This window comes from Apteryx mantelli, chromosome 4 (genome assembly GCF_036417845.1).
Source record: "Apteryx mantelli isolate bAptMan1 chromosome 4, bAptMan1.hap1, whole genome shotgun sequence".
NCBI lineage: Eukaryota > Metazoa > Chordata > Aves > Apterygiformes > Apterygidae > Apteryx > Apteryx mantelli.
Genome location: NC_089981.1, coordinates 43,392,080 through 43,413,476, shown reverse-complemented (window position 1 = coordinate 43,413,476; position 21,397 = coordinate 43,392,080). Strand labels below are relative to the sequence as shown.

Sequence of the window (21,397 nt, the reverse complement as noted above, 5' to 3'; positions counted from 1 at the left end):
TTTCTCTTTAAGAATAACTTCTGCCATCAGAAATGCTACTCGACAACTTCAATAAGGGACTACATCCAGGAGCTGAATAGACCTTACTTTCATGAAGTAGGCTGTGATATACCTAACTCCTAGCACTGCCCCCAGAAGTCAAACTAAGTTTTCAGAGCTGGTAAACATAATCAAGTTAAACAATCTCATGTAGCTTCAAAAACCCCTATGACTAAGTCCAAGTACACAAGAGCTTTTTCCACATATTAATGTGTCATACGGATGTGAAAACAACTATTATTTCTGTTAACATTAAAGGATAAAGAATGATTTGGGCTAGTTATCAAGACTGGCAGATCTTTTATCTAGTGCAAGCTATATGATCTTTACTGCAGATTGCTTGGCAAAAAGCAGCATACTGTTTCTTGCCTGTCAGGCCAGGGTAATGCTGCATGTCGACTCCATAGATTGACATGGGGCATGGACTGCAATTGCCCTCACTTAGGAAACCAAGAAACAGTCTGAAAAAAACAGTACAGGATCTCCCATTGAAATGCAGAGGGGACCACGTCAGAAACCTTGTCATAAGTCCATACAAATGCATTCATGGTCTGAATCCAAATTGCAGCACCAAGCAGCTTTAACTTAGCTCTGATTTTTACAACTGCTGGTTACTACTGATATCCAAAAGAGAGCACAGAAAAACATGCAGCAATATAATTAGTGATTATTAATGATTTATATAAATTAAGACATTATGGAGCCATTGACAGCTAAGACATAACATTAAGTACACAATACAGGTAGAAATCAAGAAGTCTCTCTCCAATAGCTCTTTGTATCAAATAGTCCGTTTCTAAACTTCAGCTGGACAGGAAGAAAAATGCTGACAAAATTGGTAATACATCTGCTTATGTTTTCCATTAAAATGTGTACTTAGAGAGAACTTCAAAAGTTTGTGAAATGGGCAAAACTTCTTCCTATCTGTATTTTTACATCTTGTGACCTGTGAAGAGATATACCAATATTTAATATCTTTATGTAAAATAAAGATACAAATTTGTAAAAGAATAAGATAACAGAAGGCATCTTCTTAGTGTCAGTGTCTCCTCACCTGGCCAAGTCCATACTAAGACTGTTTCACCAGGGTAAGAACTCTAGTGCAGAAGTGCTAACAAATCATTCCTCAGGCGTATTCAGATCTGGCAAATTTATACATCACACAAACACAGTTTGTGCCATTATGTAATAAACAGTTCAACAGTCAGATCTAAGAATTAAAAAATACTCAGTGTTTCCCAGTTAAAGCATTTAAGGTTTAGGTAGGTCTAGTTTAAGACAGCCAGGCCTACAGTGGGTTGTATTTAATAAAAGCAAAAGCATTGCAAGACAGTCCAGGGGGATTAGCATGTAGGACACACAAGAACTCTGTTAGGGCTCCTTCCTCTAAAGGCAATCTAATAAAAGAAGAAAGCAAAAGGCAACCTAAAGGAGAGGTGGGAAATGACAGAGTACCCTAACAAGAGGGCCTTTTTTTTTCTTCCAATCATTTTTCTGAATAAACTGACGGTTTCCACAGAAATACTTTTGCTGGGGTTGAAACCATGAGTGTTCCCAAGACTATTAAGGCTCTGACCTCCTCTCAAACACAGATAATCTCAGATAGAGTAGCCAGATGCTACATGCAGGTTGCCAGCTGAAAGAAAACCTATTGTTCTTCTGAAAGTTTGAACTAGAGTGAGTAATGAATTTGTTTGGATCAGTCTTGATGGTGGAAGCTGCCAATTTTTTTTAAGTTAAATGTAGTCTGGTAAAAAGCTATGCTTAGCACACAACCATGAAAGTGGCGGTGGGTTTGGTCCCCCCCACCACCCCGTTCTTTAAGCTGATTTCACATATATGCACGTAAAACACTAAATAATGCTACCACAGAGTTTGGAGTATAGTTCCTTTGTTTTGGCAGATAAAAAGAACAAGGGCTATGTTATTTTTAAATCAACTTCTTATAACAAATGACTAACTTCAGGCAGAGATTTGTTACAGAGCATTTCATTCTTTTAAAGGCAACTGTCACTTCTTGATGTCCACATATCTGCAACGGCATTTATTACACGCTTGCAAACACTGGTACTGGTAGGCCAAGTTGTATTGTGCATTCTTCTGTTCCAGACCCATCTTCCACCTTTTAAATTTGGAAAAAAGGAACACCACTTTCAGTCTAAGGAACAGAAGCTCCTGCTTCGGATACAAAAGTACACAACCACATGGCTAGATTTATGTTCTAAAACAGGCAATATATTTAAAGCTCCTAGTAAAGGACCAACATAGATTACTCTAACTTCAAACTATATTTCCAGTGTTTTTTAATTCAGAAAAAAATTATTTCTCCCACTCCTAGTGATCACCAAATTCATAGTCCTTTCTCACTCTGATTCAAGCAATAGATCAGGAGCAGACTTAAGGGAAGAATAATCATTTTTAAAGTTTAGAATATCTCAAAAGTGATAATCACCCAGATTACTATAAACTGTAGAAAAAAACTGATGTAAAAATTCAAAGTTATCTTTCACATCTTACATACCACATAACTTATGTAAAGCCAAAAAAACAATACCACAACTCTCATTCAAGGCAAATTATTCTATGGTAAGATGTTATGACTACAGGTCACTCTTTCCACTTTCAAGATACAACACTCTGGAATTAAGCCTACACAACTACAAAGGGTGAAGTTAGAGAACTTGGTCAAGATTTTTACTTTGTTACTCAGCTAAAGTCTTTCAGATTTCCTCCACAAATCAGGGATGAAGTTACAATAACTAAAAGCAATCTAACTTTTTAAAGATAAACAAATCCCCATGGGCGCACCCACATGTGTACAAAAACATGATTGCTACTGTAAGCTAATTCAGGGTGCCTAGGCAGAGGATTCTCACAAGTTCAAGAGCACTGCCCATTTAACAAATAATTAAATTATACTGCCTATGTCACTGTTGAATGCAAACCTTCCTCCTAAAAGAGTATAGGATTGAATTCATGCACTATAACTTTCATGATCAATTTAATTAAGCATCTACAATTAAGGCTTTATAATGTATCTCTCAATACAATTTCTTAACAATCTCATACCACAAGCTGAACAAGAATGGTATATTTGTAAAAACTTACAAGTAAAACTAAAGTTAATTCAACAGAAACTGATGCAAAAGTCTATGTGGCAAAGTCAATAACCAGAAAGACACAAGACATACAAAGAGAACTACCAACCTAACATGCTGCAAGCCTTGAGCATCTTCAGTTACTTGCCTTTGAACAAATACATTTTTAGTAGCAAGCTTTCTCCATTTAAAGTCTCAATTTCAAGATCCAAATCAAAAGGGAAGGCTTCTAAAATAAGCATTTCTTCCCCTTTTATGTAGGAAAGGCTGCTCAAATAAGGCTGAACTTTCTCTTTTCAAAATTTGGAATGTGTACTTGTCTCAACGCCAGATCTACAAAAAGCTACAGAATTCCAGACTTTCCTGAACTTCACCAAGATACCCACAGCTCGAAGTAAAATCCCAAATGCTTCCCTCACCACTGCAGGAAAGCATCCATCACAGCTATGTTTCCTTTGTCTCATCTTCCTGTGCACAGTGCTCTTAGGCTCAGAGTCAGCAAGGCAGGGAACTGCAGCTTCTAATTTCTCCCTCTGGACCACGTGAATGACATTCACGACCACCTTCACAGAACACTTGCTCTTCTTCCAAGTATTGGCAGCCATACTTCTCTGTCCATTACAAACTTATTGATTTTATTATATACTCTACTAAATTGTTCTCCCCCCCTCCTCCACTGATGATTATAATTTTGAATATAAATGAAGAGAAACCTCTTGACTGGAAAAAATATATACATAAATACACACACACACGCATATTGATGTCTTCTCACAAGTCAGTGTTACCACTTCTTATAATTCTGTTTCACTTATTAGCCTTTCCATGACATGGCAAATACAATAGTTCATACGTGGCTCCATCAGGGCACAATCAACTGTCACCCGATTTCTGATAAGGTACCTTTACAGATGTGGTATTAGGTTGCACTAGTCATGCGAACATACAAGAGATGTAATTTCCTGACCGTCTTTCAGCATTATTGCTCCTCAGCTTCCTTCTTCTTGCACAGGTCTGTGCAAAGGAAAATTACCCTCCTCACCCCTTCTCAAATATATTAGCTTCTTCTCCCTTCTTTCACTTTGAATATTTTTTATTCATAGTTCTAGGCTTTGTAGGCACTGTCTAGAGGTATTCCCTTGTCCTGTCTAGTATTCACAGTATGGTTATAATCTACCTTTCCTTCCTTTTCCATTAAGAGGGCAGCTGACACTAGATCTCTTTCTCAGTTCGACACAGAATATTTATGTATTTTGAAGTCCTAAGCAAGTTATAAGCTTCTCAAACACAGCAATGAAAAAATCTTTGATCTTATAGGCCTATTATCCTTTTGCATCTGACTCTCAGTATAAGACATAAGTAAGGTGATCACAGTAAAGATGAGCACAGACACTAATGCATGTATGTATATGTAACGTACTCTCCCCCTTTCTCCATTAATGACATTTTCCAACCAAACCCTGGCCTGCAAGCCCGCAATTTACATCCCCCCTATCACATAAAAGCTTTCAAACCAATTCAGTTCCTTGCTTAATCAACTATTAAGCCAGCACTCCCTCAACTATTTAGTCCTACTCATTTTTCAGGAGAACACAAGTTTATGCCTCACTCCCAATGCAATCAGCAGATTGTGATGCTGCAAACGGAAAGAACATACTTACTATTGTTCACATACCAAGCATCTCTTGAAACTTCCAAAAGAGAAATAAGTGCTCCCCAAAGTACGCAAGACTTTTCTCTATGCTCATTGTCTACCCATTTTTCCCTCTGGACAGCGAGTCTGGCATCTTTGGCTTTCAGTACATTAGTCCAGTCAAGTCTAGTCTGGTTGTTTGCACAGGTGAAATCAAGGGCTGCAGCATACAAAGGTGAATTGACAGAGGCAGGTGCAGTTGATTCAGAGGAACTATAAACAAAAATGATAACCAGCAACTACAACCTTGGCTTGTCAACACTTGCTGGTTAGTGAAGGACTTATCTTATTCAAAGTCAGAATTATGTTTAGTTTTGGTCTTGATAGAAAGGCACATCAAATTATAATACAAACTGACATTACCTGAACTGCCACCAGCAATCATTGAACATATGTTGTTTTTTGTTTTGTTTTTTAAATCCCCCCAGAAGCTCAAGGTGAAATTATGACAGGAACCGTGAAGCTTCGCTTACTACTCATCATCTTCGTCATGTACTTATCAACTCAGTCCTTGTATAAGGCTGCATTAAGTCTCAAGCTTTCTTGAGAAAATACCACAGACAAAAATTATCATTCTGTTTATGGGATGAGGACCAAAGGCACTTCTTGTTTTGTATAACACATGAAGAACAGAACAACTCCTGCACTGTGCATCACCATAAAAATAAGGTGTCTCCAGGAGCGCTTAAAGAATTTTTTCTTTTTTCTTTTAAAAGAACAAGTTTTTTTTCACAAGAGGTGTGATTTCCAAAGTGCATTACATGATTTTAGGTAGCTTGTCTTCAGTGGTTTAAGTCATGCTTTGAATGCAAGTCATAGCAATAAGAATGCTTCCCATCAGACTGCTCATCCCCAAAATTGCAACAGTGTGGGGTTCTGGGACTACCTAACCAGTGCTCTGCTGATATCATGGGAAAGGGGGCAGAGAACAGGATTTTGGGAAAACATGTTTAAAAACTCTGACAGGAAACAAGTCCTCAAACATTAGGGAAAATTACACAGCATCAGATTATCTATGGTTGGGAAAAGGTTAAACAGCACAACAAACCAGACTGATAAATTATCTGTGAGATTGAAGATGTGGACTTATCTCTCAGTATAGCTCCTTTTAAATGATGCACAATTAAGCAAACTTCCAGACACACAAGATGGGTCAAGAGGTAAGGGATGAGTGAGTGTTACCCTTAAAAAAAGGCTCATGTATGTGGTAACAAAACAGCTCATAAGGTTCTTGCAAAATCAAACTGTGCTGAATATCCTGACTTCCCCACTTCAGGCCTAAGGAGTGTTTTACTGAAGTTGATGCATTTGACACAAGTGCCAGAAGAGTTACGGCGTCCAACAGAGGTATGGCTGGTGGCACACAGAGTAGGCTACTGAGACAATAGGGGATTTCCTCACCTTTTGAGCACGGAGGAGGTTTTGTTCCAGAGGCAAGGAAGTGGGTGGCAACAGCCCAGAGTACAGCAGCAGGCCTTTGAGGCAGTACCTCCAGTGAGGCTCCCGAGACACAGCGAGCAGGGCCGGCACAGGTACCAGCAGAACCTGCTTCGCATCTCCTGTACCTTCATCTCCAAGCAAGGAGACAAAGGTCTGCTAAGAACCCAGTGCTCTCTTCTGTCCCAAACTTCATGTTTTCACCAGGCAACAAGGGAGCTTTTATTTATTAAACAGACAAACTTGTACCCATGGGTACAATGTGATAACAACATGAAACACTGTTACTAAATATTCACAGGATTACATCCCAAAAATCAAAGAAAAAGGATGTACAGATTTGTCCCAAAGTTATTTTTTCCTACCATGATTCTCTAGCTCTATGGGCTCTCCTGAAAAAAGAATGACTTACAGATGGTACATCTCTCTAATGTGCTCTTCTCCCCAAAACAGTAAGCATCTGGCATGCCTACTGTTTAATTACACAACAGCCTCATGCAGGAGAAACATTTTCAAGCCTGGAAGCTTATGCTCAAACTCTGATTATAACCAGTATCAGAAGCTGTTCAGTCAAGAAAAAAGTTATCAAATGAAAAGGAAAAAGAAAGAAAATACTAACACACACTGATCTCACAGCAACTAAATAATCCATATATTTGTACATGTGGGAAGACAAGTGCATTGTAACATGAAGAGGCTGACACACCGCAAGTTTCAACAGAAAAGGAAGTGTATGACTATTATGTTAACTTAATATTTGAACACCACTGATCATAGACATGAAGACTGTAGCCACAAAACAGCACTAGTTCATTCTGGAGAAAATAACACAACCTGGCTGCCTTTTTTTTTTGGGTACATACCCAATAAAGCAGACCTCAAATATTACTCCAGTCTACCATCTTCAGAAATACATATTAAAGTAGTTCAACCGCAACTTCCCTATTCTAACAAAATACTTCCAAAACCACCGACACTCCAAATTCTTTAATAGTGCACTCCCTCTGCTGGCCCAGCACAGCTGTCACACCTTCTGAGAGGCCCTCTTCCGACTGCACTAAGCTCCAGCTAAGAGGTACTTGTGTTACACAACACTTCTTCACACATATGCCTTGTGCAGCTGAGTTAACACCAAAAAAAAGACTAAGTGAGCTCTATAGAGAAATTATCACAGATGCTCATTAATAATTGATTTTTCTGGTGAAAGTCTTCCAGGAGTGCAACAAGACAGTGGGCCACAATACACCCCAGTCCACTAAAACCGCTGCTTGTCAGGCTAGTGGCCATTTTAAAGTAGAAGTGAAGTTGGAGAACTACTGTTGTAACATTAACTTTGGCACAAGCAAAGTCATTCCAAAAACGACAGTTAGCAGCAGCAAGTTGATATTAACTATCCCATTCAGTCACACAAGGGCTGCATTTTTCACCATTTTGCTTATGCTTTAATTAGTTGGGGAAATCTTACAGAAGGGTTGTTTTAAAAGGCCCTGTGCCTCCTCACACAGAAACAAAATAACCAGTTAGACTCCTCGACAGCACTGTGCTAGATGAATTTAATACTATACCCAATTGGAACAGGTGCAAAAAAGTCAAACCTTTCAAGCCAGCTTCGAAACACCTATTATTTTGGCTTCAAGGCAAGAAGTGAACCCTAAGCTATTGAAGATGCAAGATTTTTCTTACGCATAAGAGGTTTAGCAGTGAATAGTCACAAGGAGTTTCTTCAGCATTCTTATGTAATACACTAATTGATTTCCTATGCCACATAAGCAGCTGCTATTCCCCCCACTAATGTTATAGCTTTAAAATAAAAGGCTGAAAATCTGTTTTGTTTTTTTTTTAATGGACCTTATTTTAACAAATAAGAAAATGGTGACATGTTTTAGACTCAAGTCACATTGACTTCTATCCAATAAAAAAGGTTCAGTTTAAATACCAAAAAAGGTGATTTTACTTTAAAAGTTACTGCAGACTTCTATGAATGTGGGTTTCCTTCTTGCTTAGGTATTTCACAGAAAGTATTTAAGGGCTCCCTCACAACAGTGCTTAAAACAAACAAACAAACAAAAAACCCCACCCACAACAAACACCCCCACAGACACATGCAGAGGTTAGGGTGCAAATCAAAGATTTACAAGAAGGACCAGAACAATGACCATGAAGGAGCATTAAGTGTTTTGTGTTCACATCTTGCTCTTGCAAATAGTTAGTAAGTATCTTTATAACAAGTTATCTTTCATGCCACATAATCAGAGAAAAGACTGATAAAAAGAGAATCATAACCTTTAGGTTACTTTAAGATGAAAAATGAAACTGTGTTCCAATAGGTGAAAGCAATTTATTCAAACAATTGAGTCTGAAGTTTTACTAAACCAATAAATATTTCAAGGACAAGTGTTGGTAACAGGGCACTTACCTTACAAACAGCCATGATGTTAATGTTAACCATTTTGTCAATTGTCTGCAAGAAAAAGTTTGGGTTTGTTTATTTGTTTTTAAGTTATTTGATCAAAATTTATTTTTCCTGTTGCAAGTGCCAGAATAAACTAAACCTTACACTTATACATCCACATTTACTCCCTTGCCTTCCTGCTTTAATATCAGGAGCAATGACAGACTTTCAAAGAAAATTGTTCTGAATTGTTCTTGGTCAAGTTTTATCTTTGGTTATTAATAGAAAACAACACAGATTCATCGTATTAACAATGTGTTCTCTTACAGCGTCTGCAGCATTTCTGAACTGTGATAAATTGATATTTTAGACATGTTCACCATAAAAGCCAAAAATTTAAGAACTAAACATGTTTTGTGACTATGTTTTGCTCTTCAACATTTTATAACATTTACACTTAAAGTTTACTCATCAGATAAAAATTGTTTTTCTGGTAAGTATTATAAAGCTTATTTGGAGGTGAACCAAAATAACAGTTACATCTACTAATGCTTTAGCAGAAGCACAAAAACACAAAGGACAAAGAGTTAGCTGCGGGGTTTTTTTGGAAACAAAAATCAGACACCAGTGAAGGTGTTCAAATCCAGAGTTTACAAAATCCTCAATGAAACCAAGACCATCCCTACATTAAGACATATCTAAAACAGCTATAGTATACTTAAGATTCATAATAGTGTTCTAGAATATACAGCTTCCATTCATGTAGCTGCTTACCTCTCTTGCAATAATACCTTACGAGCTAAAAGAGTGCAAGAACAACATCCAGATGAGGTTACAGACAAGACTGGTCAGGTATTGACACCAGAGCACCTGTCCAAAATAGATACGCTCCTCTGTACTTTGTTTTATATGTTACAACATTACACAAAAAGCCTAGGCTGCCATCATGTGATTTTGGCTATGTTACCTAGATCCTCTTAGCTTTTTGAGCCCTTAATTTGAAATCAAAACACCTCATTTAAGTGGGTACCTTCACCAAATCTTTGGTCACACTTTGGTCATGTGCATTGACTGTTTAGTGCTAGCAATGAGAACACCTCAAGGTAACGCAAAACACTTACGTTATCCAGGTCTGGAACATCAATAAAATATTCAGGATAAACATATGAAATTCCCACGTTGTTGACTGAAACAGAAGAAAAGTTTTATTGAGAATGGTTGCATGATATCTGACTTCTGACACTCTGATTAATGAGAATTTAAGTAAAATTGTAGCAGTCGAAACATTCTCGCTTGATGCAACAAGTTTCCTTATCTGTAAATACACTTGTATGCACAACTGGAAAGTGAGAATGAATATGAAAGCCATTTTAAACACGTAAATATTAATAGTGACTGTTTAAATCCTGGCATATTTAGCACATCATAGCCATCTTCCATGGCTTTTCACAGCACAGTAGAAGCACGATTCCTCTTTTAGGAATATCAGTGTACACAGTTTAAAATGTGTAAGTGTACTGCAGATGCAGTCACAATTAGAGTTTCAAGACAAAGAAAAGCTTCCAGTACCTGGCAAGATATTATGTGAAAGCTTTTAAATGTCCTTTCAAAAAAAACAAGCAAAGCAGAAAATATCCCAGTAAGTTTCTTCAATACTTTTTTGGGATATTTATTTCCTTCTCCATGTATTCCAAGGCCTGCAGACTAACAGTTGCTTAGGGACACTTGACATGACCCTCTTCAGTCTTCAATTACTGCAAAAAGCAATATGCCTGTTGCTTTTTGCTCAAGAGAGCCTTGAAAGGAAATATGCTGAAATGGCCAAATCCTCGCCACCCCGGAGAGGGGAGCCGAGCCCCGCGCAGGACGGTAGATGGCAGCAACAGCCAACGCGCCGCTGCTGCGCAGAGAAGGCGCTTCCCCAAAGAGCTTGAGTAGCTTGGGGTGGCAGGGGTAAGGCACGACTAGGAGTGTAGGAGAAATCACATTAATGACAATCTTCGTACATTAAGCAGCCTGCGTTTTTGACAGATTATCTGCCTTTCAAAATGGTTTCTGTTTTGCCTTCACTGTGTATTCAAAGACTCATTATATAGAGATTCACCATAGCAAACTGTTCTCCCAGTCACCCCCCCCCACACTCTTCAGATCTGTGAGATCTCTTCCCATTGGCAGCATTTAGAATTAACAGAGAATGTATTAATTGCTTAAACCTAATTTTTTCAGTGCAACACTTTAGACCAGCAAGGTTTTGCTCTCAGACGTGAAACAAATATTCATCATCTAATCTCAACACAAGTAGTGGAAAACTTCTAATAGCATTAGGAAACAATGCTGCTCTGTACTCTGTTTCTTCAAACTTAATAAAACATACTGATATGGAGACAGGAAAAAAAAAGAAAAAAGAAAATAAGCAAATGGGATCTCTGTTTCCTAAGTATCTGTTGTTCATCTTACGCAAGTGAATCTTGTGACATTTGGTTGCTGTGGCAACATTTTACATTTATATAGTGTCTTGTACCCCAGAGAATCCTAAAGTGCTATCTATATACATGCTGAACAACACTGTTCAACTCTAGGGCAGGAGTGTACATGGGGAAGGGGATAAGAAACAAACGCACCAAGAAACATGGTGCATTTTGTTTTTTTAAATAGCCTCTACACCTCTGCCAAAAACTATCATTTTAACATTCAACCTGAAAGATATTTAAGTATCAATAGACATTCAACATGTGCAGGAAACCTACAGAAGAGTCCTGGCAGAAGTTCACAAACTTTGTTCAGAGATTGTCTCAAGTGACAGCTCTTTTAGTCAAGATCTCTTCGTCTATTTACAGAAACCCCTAGTTGCATGTTTTAAATTTTAACTTTTAAATAATCTTTAAAAATATCAGGAATTGATGAGAACAGGGAGTTGGCAAACTCACAGCAGACATTTAGTATACTTGGAAAGAGATAAAAGTAAAAAGGAGAAAGTTCTAATCTTGCTATTTCAAGAGTAAGCCAAAAGAAAATTTCCTACTTTTCATCCTAAATGAAAGAGTTTTCCAGTCCTCCTCTCTGGAAAGGATTTTGGCTATGAACTGTGACAGTCTGGGGACAATCCTGGGTGATTCGCTCCAAATTCAGCATATTTCATGACTCATGCTACAGAGATTCTAACACAAAACTTACACTTCTTTCTAGAAACTGGATGCCAGATACGTACCCTTCCAGTTTCAGCAATCATTTTCTACCAGATCACATTTTGTTCCCATTCTGAACTGAAAACAAATACACATATGTATAGTTTTCAGTCTGTACAGGTGTATTTTACCTGGAAAGGTCTGGATAACACCAGATTTAAGATAGTGTCCAGATTAAATTTCTTCTGAGAATCAGTGATTTAAGAACAGCAAGAGAAAGATTTCCCACCTCTGCCTGTTTAACATATTGCTGTAGCTAGCACATGTTCGAAGTCACTGACAGATGCTGTTTTGAACACACAGCAAAACATTATGCAAACTCTTTTAGCCTTCATATGTGGGTGAGAAGAAGCTTCCAAATAAGAAGTTTACAAGGATTTCAATTTGTAAGTAATTTATATAGTTGCACAGAATCTAACTAATCAGAAGTTCAGTCTTGTGCAGTACATGTAAAGACTCGTGTCCAAATACAAGGTTAAATGATAATTAGTATAGATCATAAGCAACTATGCTACCAAAAATTCTCTATCGTTCTAGGTGAGACCAAAGGAATAAAACACACAGTAACCTAAGTACTTATCCAGTGTGGTGATGTTCTCATTTCAACCCAGATTTTCTCATGTAAAAGTGCAAAACACAGATTAGCAAAAGCTATATTCTGGGTTGCAACGAATGTTGCAGAATTTAAAATATAAGGCACTAAAACATGAAATTAATTGCCATAAAAAAAAGTTACGATAACGTCTTTCTAGAGTAGCCATACTCTGTGTCGAGAAATGAAACTGTTTCAGTAATAGTTACAGCTGGGGAGAAAAACCAGTCTCAGGTACACTGATGATCTCAAGCACAAGATCTACTAAAATTGCCAACAAACATTCTGATTAATTAAAAAAAAGATTCTGTAAACTTGCATTGGCAATGGCTACAAGAAAAAGTGAAGGAACTCAGCAAGAGAATACACCACTCCAGAACATTTAGTTACTATTTTTACTATGTTTTTAGTCAAGGTGCTCATGCAAATAAAAGGCTCTGTTTGAGGAATGTGCTTGTTTTCCTACAGTAAGCTTAGACAAAGTTTCAAACCAATTCACTGCTCTAGTATCCACTTTGAGCAAGACTATAAAAGTCAGAATTGCATGATTCCATACATTCACTATAGCCTTATCATAGTCTAATAAAAACAGCTTTCAGTTTGGACATGCACCTCAGTAAAAAGATTGCTAGCATTTGAGTGATGCATTATTCTGTAGTAACTGCTATGTAACAGACAACTTTGAGTCTTACCTTTGAGTTGATTTTGACAGGACAGATTAGAACAAACATTAATTCTAATCTTTAAAGTTTCTTTGGAACTTATTTCCTTCAGAGATGAGTAAAACAAGACATCCACAGCTTTGTCATTAGTATTCTTTACCCAGAACACACTGTGGAGATGCATTTGCAGTTACTCCTCTTTTAGGTGGATTTGAATTTTTTTAGCAATTAAATACTGGACACCATGAGTTGCATGTACCAAAGTCTGTCAAAAAGTATTAGGGAACATTCTGGGCTTTATCCTCCAACCAAGTTATTTTTAAATTGAATTTTTGTACATACTATCTTCCTGGACATTATCTGTAGGCACAGTATAACAATAGCCACATAATAGCAACAAAACTGATATACTATCAAAGATTTACCACACTAATAATTTATAATAGCTTTTTTTTCCTCTTCCAAATATGCTTTTTAAAAACAGTTCCAGTCCCAATTAGTAACATGAGTTGTCTGGAGCAAGGACTTGACCAGATGACATACCTGTACACATCTGAACCGTAAGTCTTTATAAAATCTCAAATCTTATGTTCATCATCACAGGTTCTCACCCCTACATTAAGAAACTGTAGAAATAAAGGATATGCATAGCAATATGTGCTTCTAAGGAAAGAACCTGCAAACTGATAAGAAACTGCCTTTACTCTGCTGTTTAGGTAAGACTCAGATAAACTTCTGCTATGTCTAGTGTACCTAACTTATGCTAAGCAAGTTCTTAAATATCATTTCAATTCTACATTCTGTGAAGTAACTAGCTAGATCACCTTGCCTTTTCAAGGACTACCACAAAAAAGCCCTAACCTTCTGCAGTTTCATAAACCCTACTCAGACTTATTGTGCTACTAGTAGTAAAAGAACAGAGTTTACCAACATGAACAGAACACATTAAACTAAAAACTTCTGAAGCAAGAATCAGTGACTTGATCCTATATCCTAATGATTAAACTTCAACAGCTGTATAATTAAGAGTTAGCAGCTCTCCCACAGGGCTCTACTGCTAAGCTGAAACTAAGTATCTGGAGCTTACTTGGATTCTATGATGACATTAGGTCAGGTAACTGCGCATGCAGTCATGAGCAAAAAGGAGCTTTTAACAAGCCCAGAACACATCAAAAACATTCAACAGGCATCACAGCTCCTTTTAGTCAGGCAAACTACTAGCTTTCATGAGTTGGTTTCAATAAATTTCAATATGGGAAAAAGTTAGTTGGCATGTCAAGACAAAACCTCAGCATAAAAGATTGAGAGATCCGATACAAACCTAAAACACCAATCTCCAGGCCTTCCAGTCCCGCTTTGATTCTACCGTAAATATCTTCTCTTTCTCCAAAGTCTGCCACAATAACTTTTGTTTCCACTTTGTACTTCTCCTCTAGGGGAAAAAAAAAGTTTGAAATAGTTGAATTGCTATTCAAATGTTAAGGATATGTCTGCTGATATGGTTTAAAAAACAGTATTAAGTAGATAACACTATGCAGTAACATTTTTATTTCTGCAACATTAATCCTTAAATTTTTATATGAAACCACACAAAGTTTGCAACATTAAGCTACTTCTGTTGAGAACATACAAATTCTCAAATGATTCAGCCTATTTTGTTCATAAGGGACCATGAAGATGGCAAGAAAACAAGTTACACACATGTACACAGTGTCCAAGTACAACTTGACAAGAACTTTTTCTCCAGCTTAAGGAAAATGACAAACGAGTTGCTCCAGACCAACAAAAGCACGTCCTTATATTTTGAATATCCTGAGCGTAAAGAACAAAGGGAACATATGGGTGAGCAGGAATAGCAGAGCTGCAAGTTTAATAGTTCCAAAACCACTCAAATATGTTGTCATCACCATCCTTAACAGGTCGGGAAAAATACATATAGGCAAATAAATTTTGAAATGAAAAAGTCAAGCAAGTATTAAGAATACCTCATATGAAGCATAATTCTGTTTCCATCAAGCTAGATTAATTACATTTATTTTAAATAAGTACAGTGTCTTCCCAGACTTCCGAAGAATGAAGCAGTAGGTTAACACTGAAGTATTTCAGAGTTTTGTTGCACCTAACTGCTACCTTGGTGTTCCTTAAGGAAGCCGTATACATCTCAAGAATGATTTTACAGCATTTTACCCCCACGGCCATTCATAAAAGTAGTGTCAATTTAAAGGAAAAGAATCATTCACAAAAAGATTAGAAGCAGCCAGATTCCCATGATGCTCTTTTCCATTCAAGGAAAAGTAGCGACTCCCATGATTCTGTCATCCATTCATGCAGAAACATGAATCTCTTCAACTCCCTGGTTTGCTGGCTGCCTTGCCCCCCCTCCCCCCCCAGCATCCCTAATGGCAGATGAAATTATTTCTCCTCCTTTCCCTCTCCCCACCCTCAGCCTCCTCATCTCTCATGAACAGCTGCATTGTTTAAAAATCCCCTGAGAGATGTTGCTATGTCAAATGACGACGTAAATAGCATTAAGCCCCTACTGCAGCAGCGGTCTTGTGATCGCGTCAGAACAAAATCAAGTTCAACATTTTTTTTGAGGGGGGTGGTGGTGAGGGAAGTAGAAAGATTCTATTTTTGAACACAGCTGTTCTAATATTTAACATACACATTTGAATTCTTACAGGACATCAAATTTAAGGCAACATTATATCAAATACGTACAAGTGAATTGGGAGGGCAAAAACAACAAAGTAGAACATTTCTGCACTGATGCCATTTGCAACTGTTTTACAGTATCTGCAGCTGCCTCCACTGATATTCAGATGCTTTATGAAATCCTTTTTTTTTTTTTTTTTTAAAGGATTCCTCCCCTCCTCCAAATTGCTCAGTTTTTACCGGCCCCTTTAAACACAATACTCTTCATTAGGATCATTGCAAATTTATCTAAGACTTTCTAAATCATTATAAAGATACAGAAAGAGGCAAGAAAAAAAAATCTTAAGACCTAATTCTATATATAGATAATCTGAAGTCCTCACACCATTTATGGTATAAGACCCATCTTTGAGCCTTCAGAAAGCCAGCTAAGAGCCATTACATTTAAACTAGTTAAACAATACACCTATCAAAACATGCAGCACCTCTGTGGACTGAGAGCAGGTAGTATAATAGATACAAAATATAAGAAGTAAGAGACTGTCTACCATATGGCCAGCAGATGTACTCTGTGCGATTGCTCACTTCAAACACTCAAGACTTTCTTGCCCGGCAGGATACCATGCACTGAACAAGCTCTACCTCCACATTTCCTGCCAGTGTTTAGGTATTACACAGCTCTGAGTAGCCCATACTCTGTCCCAGAGCCTGCAGTAGGAGGGATGACCATGTCATCAGGGGAAAGATGAGAAGATAACACAGAGCCATTTTATCAGATGTAAGTGACAATGCAAGCAAATAGCACTGAGTCCCTTCTGTCTAAGTCCCTGCTAGTACCCAGGGCACAAGGGCTGTTCTGCCCTGCATGAGCAATGGCAAAGGGAACTCCCTTGGTCCCAAGAAGGATCATGATGCTCTCAAACAGCCTAGAAAACAGTAGTGCACATCCCTTTCTCTGCCAAAAAGACTATGGGATGCAGTGGAATAGAGAAGCAGGCAGGCTTTTTCCTAAGCCAGGATATCTAGCAGTGACTAGACTCTGCCCTGTCCAAGAACAGAAAACCTGAAACTTCTTACTAGAGCTTTCAGCTTGAAGACCTTAAAGTACTCTGGAGTCGCAGGCAGTGAAGGAAGGATATCAAACCAACTTTTGCAGTCAAAAACTAGAAGATTTGAAATAGCTGATATTCTTATCCGCCAGTGTGTCCAGTGTTCTTGACGATATACTCTTGACAAGTGAATCTGATGATCTGTAATTGGAACTGGTACTTCAAATGCTTCTTAGCAGGGGGTTGAATATTGCACCACCATGTTATCAATAGCTCTGCAGCAGTCATCACCTACCCACTAGGTCTCAAAGTTGGAAAAAGTTCAGCAGGCTTCCTTAACATTTGCGAACTCCGACACACCAACGCACTGGTCATTATCTCCTTGCTCCATTTCTAAAAGTCTCAGGTAAAATCAGTACTGGCCCTACAAGTAAATTCAACCTAAATTTCCACTTGACCAGCTAATTTACAGGGCCTGTACTCACCTTAGCCAAGATTCCTAGTAATTTAGCAAGAGAACAACTTAGTGCAACAGGAGTTTGTTGGTCTAATAAGAGATGACATGATCTTCCGCAATTTCCTTCACAAGTCATCTAAACATTCTTCCATTGGGGAAATAAGCTGTCGTCCGCAAGCAAAGCCCTTACAAAACATCTTTGCAGCTGTGAGAAGGCTGAATGAACTAACAGTCAGAATAGTGATGAAGCAGGGTCTGAGTAGAGATGATATTGAGGAGAGACCCTATGAGAAGAAGTGCATCCAGGATCAAGAGATGCAAATCCACCTTCTATCATGATTCCCGGGAATCATTTCTGTATGCCTATCATTTACTGTCTTCATTTATAACACTTAGACTTTAGAGGAGCCTATAAAAGAGGGAGTGATCTGAATCCAACCTCCTGTTTTGCTGGAAGTATGATGGGCTGTTCCCACTGTGTTCTTGGAAACAGCTACACCTGCATTTCAAAGAATGCATCAACCAGATGAAGGGCTCTAACAACAAGATCATTGCAGAGGTGACCACAGCAGACTGATTCCACAGAGCAGGCTAGCAACAAGGAGAGGGCCCAGCTCTCACCACTGAGATATCAAATAGCAGACTAGGCTTGTGGGGCCAATCTCTTTAGCAGATATCAAAATAGACCTTTAAACAGTCAAACTAGCACAACCAGCCAAAATGTCACTTGCATTCCTAACAATATGAAGCCTTATACTAATGTCACATTTCAGAGACTTTGCCGACCAAATCTAAGAGTCCTAAGCTAGGAGCCAAGGACCAAGGAACCAGCAGAGAAGAATGTTAGAGACAACACTAAAATAAGCAAGGTTTGAAACAAGCACAGCCCTGAAGGACCAAAGTTAAGATGATCCTCTTCTGGATCATTACAAGTCTTTTCTCTACTTGGTACCAAAGCCCAAAATGAACCTGCAAGTTTCATCAGCTAGTGATACTCCTAGATAGGAAACTGGCAGTACAGCATACTCTAGGCAAAGGACTTATGGAAAGTACTTCTTGGACATGTGCATCTTCCTCAGACAAAGCAAGCATCTGTTATTTGGATCAGAGGATGATATAGATGTTGTACAAGACAAAAAGGCAAAACACTTCTGTAGAAGATACTGAGAAAGTTTCTTTAAAAGATGCAGATAGTAACCCAAGAACACAGTCAGACTGCACCAGAGGCATCACCCAGGCCAGTACCCAGAGAAAAACAGCTGTAATGCAAACAAATAAGGCAGAATACAAGATACACATTAGAAGAGGAGATAACAAAACTAGAAAAAGTGCCACTTTTTGCACAAGTGGTAAAGAACTGTCCTCCAGAGGCATGTTCCGTTCTGTGCATTCCTACACAAGATAGGACTGCAGAAAAAGTGTGCTTTTTAATCACAAGCTCTTCATATATACGCCACCAGAAATACAAACATTTTTATGGATAATCACTCAGAGAAAACACTATGTTAGGTATCCTCAGCAAGAGGACTCCTAATAGTGTCTCTAACATCGTTAGGGTACCACTACTCAAAATATACAAAGACACTTAAGCAGTCATTCTAGGTCAGTCCAAAGGTCTGTCTAAGCAAATATTCAGTTTTCTGTGGCAAATACCGAGAGAAAGAGTATAAGAGAATAAGGAAAGTGCATAGCAGTATTTCCTTAATTTATTATCCCAAGCTCCAACAGTTTGTTACTCGGAAGTTTCCTGAGCTAGAGGTGTCTATCCGATGGCCTTTAACAGATCCTTCTTATGATTTTTGTATAATTACTTCAAACCTTTTCAAACTTTCAGCACTAACAGCACCCCACAGTTACCAGTTCCACTTTGCTTTTGAACCTGCCACAAGCTGAACTGACCAAATTTCAAATCAGTGTATCCAGATTCATACCAATTGCTCCATATAATAGTAAGTTTTTGATTCACTATTTCTTCCTCAGTCATACCTCACAATTATATTTTCTTTTCCATCCCTGTCACTATGAATTGATAGTGCATTGATAATTGGTTGCTATCTCTAAAGTAGCAACTTATTTTCATTACTTCACAATTCTGAGCCAGAGGACACCCAGACAGACGTTAAAATTTTCTTCTGTTCATCTTCAAGCCTTTTCAATTCCCTATGTCAGACTTCCTGGAGGCATCTTCTAGATTTTTCAAGAAGCTGAACCTGCCCCTTTCTGCTTTTAAAAATCTTACCCCTAACAAATTTCACAAGCTTAGGGAAGGTGGAAAGGAGATGGCAAATACAAGAGCCACATATATCTCCCATTTTCCTTCTAAGGGGTCCCCACTACGATAAACAATTCAAATACACTTACTCTTTAGAAAGTAGTGATGCATTACGCTGTGTCCAGATACTAATACTCTTCCTAAAAATCATGTTTCTAATTTTTATTCTGCCTAAAGTCCATGGAAGTTCTAGCAAACAAAAGTTTGATTAGACTGTTTGATATTTTAAAATTGGAAAGCAAATTGGCAAGTTCAGGATGTTCATTAAAAGGAAAATCATGTAAGAATACATGATTTAAGTCATCAATATTTCATAGAAAAATAATATCTACTCTTATGCAGATGTGACATTACTGTTTACTCAAAGGCATGGTAACTGCAAGAATGAAGACTGTTAAAGAGTAGATTTCAGTCTAAGAGGCCCAGAGGAGATCCCCAGTTTACCTTATGATGGAAGCAGTACCTCTAGGTGCAATATGAAGTTAGTTTCTAGGTAGTAAGATCAGAGGTCAAAGATACTGCAGTGGTAAGCAGGGGGAGCACTACCCAAGGAAGAAAGACTGATGGCACTAGCAACCACGAGTCACAGCAAGCAGGCAGAAATGAAGCTCGCAGGACTGAGGCAGCAGAGAACTGAAGACAGAAGGTCAGAGAAAGGGTAACTCGGTGGCACCAGCAGCATCCTGAGCAACAGGTGAACAGACAAAACATTTACCCGATTTCTCATCTATAAAATGGCTAGTTGCAACCTTACTAAGTGAAAGAAAAGCCGCATCTATGTTTAATTAAATCCAAAGGCCAGACAGAGGTCTGACTTTCAGAAAACTTATCTAGTCTCTCGCTATGCAAAAGAAACACTAATCTAAGTGATTAAGTAACCTAGGGCAACCTTTGCTACTGAAAAACACTCAGGCACAAAATGGTGCCATACACCTGGAGCCCCAAGAAGAATCAAGTTACAATAATAAAGTTCGAAACTACAGTGAGCTGCATCCTAAATGAGGACTACAGGAGAATGGGAAAGTGGCTAAAAGCTAAACTTCAAGAGACTTGCAAATAATTCAAAGTATCAGCCCCCCTGAACTGAAATCTTGGTTGACAGGCTAAATGATAAAGAAATTAAGTTTTCACACACAGAAGAAGGTTTTTCCCCCCACCCCACTCCCCAGCCCCAGAGGAGTAGCCTGGTATATGTAGATGCAAATGCAAAAAGACTCTTGGCTGGTGGTCAAGAGAAGCAGCTTAGTTCACCTAACAAAAACATGCAACAACCTCAGTCTTAATGGGGATCTGTCATAAAAAACCTTGCTGGGAAACAGGAAAACTAGAAGACCACTACTCCTAACCAAATAATGTTTGTACTTGCACTGCCTGTTTCAAAGCAGTCAGCTAGACCAGCTTGCATTTATGCTGGGTATGTTGAAACAAATCCAGCCAACTTCAAAATAAAGAGGTTTGTGATTGATCATGAGATCCACCTTGTAAGTAACCACTGGGAGTGGTTATTTCAAGCTCAGGAAAAGTACATTAAAAACGCTAACGAGAACTGAATCAGCTCATCCGTTTACATTCAGAGCCCGATATGAATACTGTCACCACAGTGATACGGTATAAAGCAACTGCTTGCAGAAACGTAAAAGAAGCTTCCTTGGTCTTTGGCTTCAGGATGGCCAGAGATAAAAGCAAAACAGTAGCAGAAGGAAAAGCAAAATAGCTTTCCACCCTTCAGCATACTGGAAGGAAACACTTGGTTAAGAAAAAGTAAGGATTTAACTACATCCACAAATAAAGACCTCATCTTTCCAATAGCACTGCAGTGGAAAGACTCACTCTAGCCCAGTATCTACTCGCTAGAAATGGTAATAG

At 38.3% G+C, this 21,397-nt stretch overlaps 1 protein-coding gene across 1 annotated transcript in view; it reads right to left on the bottom strand.

Annotated features, from left to right (window-relative positions):
• HSD17B12 (hydroxysteroid 17-beta dehydrogenase 12) overlaps positions 1-21,397 on the bottom strand; it is a 93,141-nt gene that overhangs the window by 21,691 nt on the left and 50,053 nt on the right. Inside the window, exons 4-6 of the mRNA XM_067296314.1 lie at positions 14,420-14,530; positions 9,781-9,845; positions 8,684-8,728 (exon numbers count right to left, since the gene is read on the bottom strand). Of these exons, the coding sequence (XP_067152415.1) occupies positions 8,684-8,728; positions 9,781-9,845; positions 14,420-14,530 (221 nt within the window). The remainder of the gene's footprint in view (positions 1-8,683; positions 8,729-9,780; positions 9,846-14,419; positions 14,531-21,397) is intronic.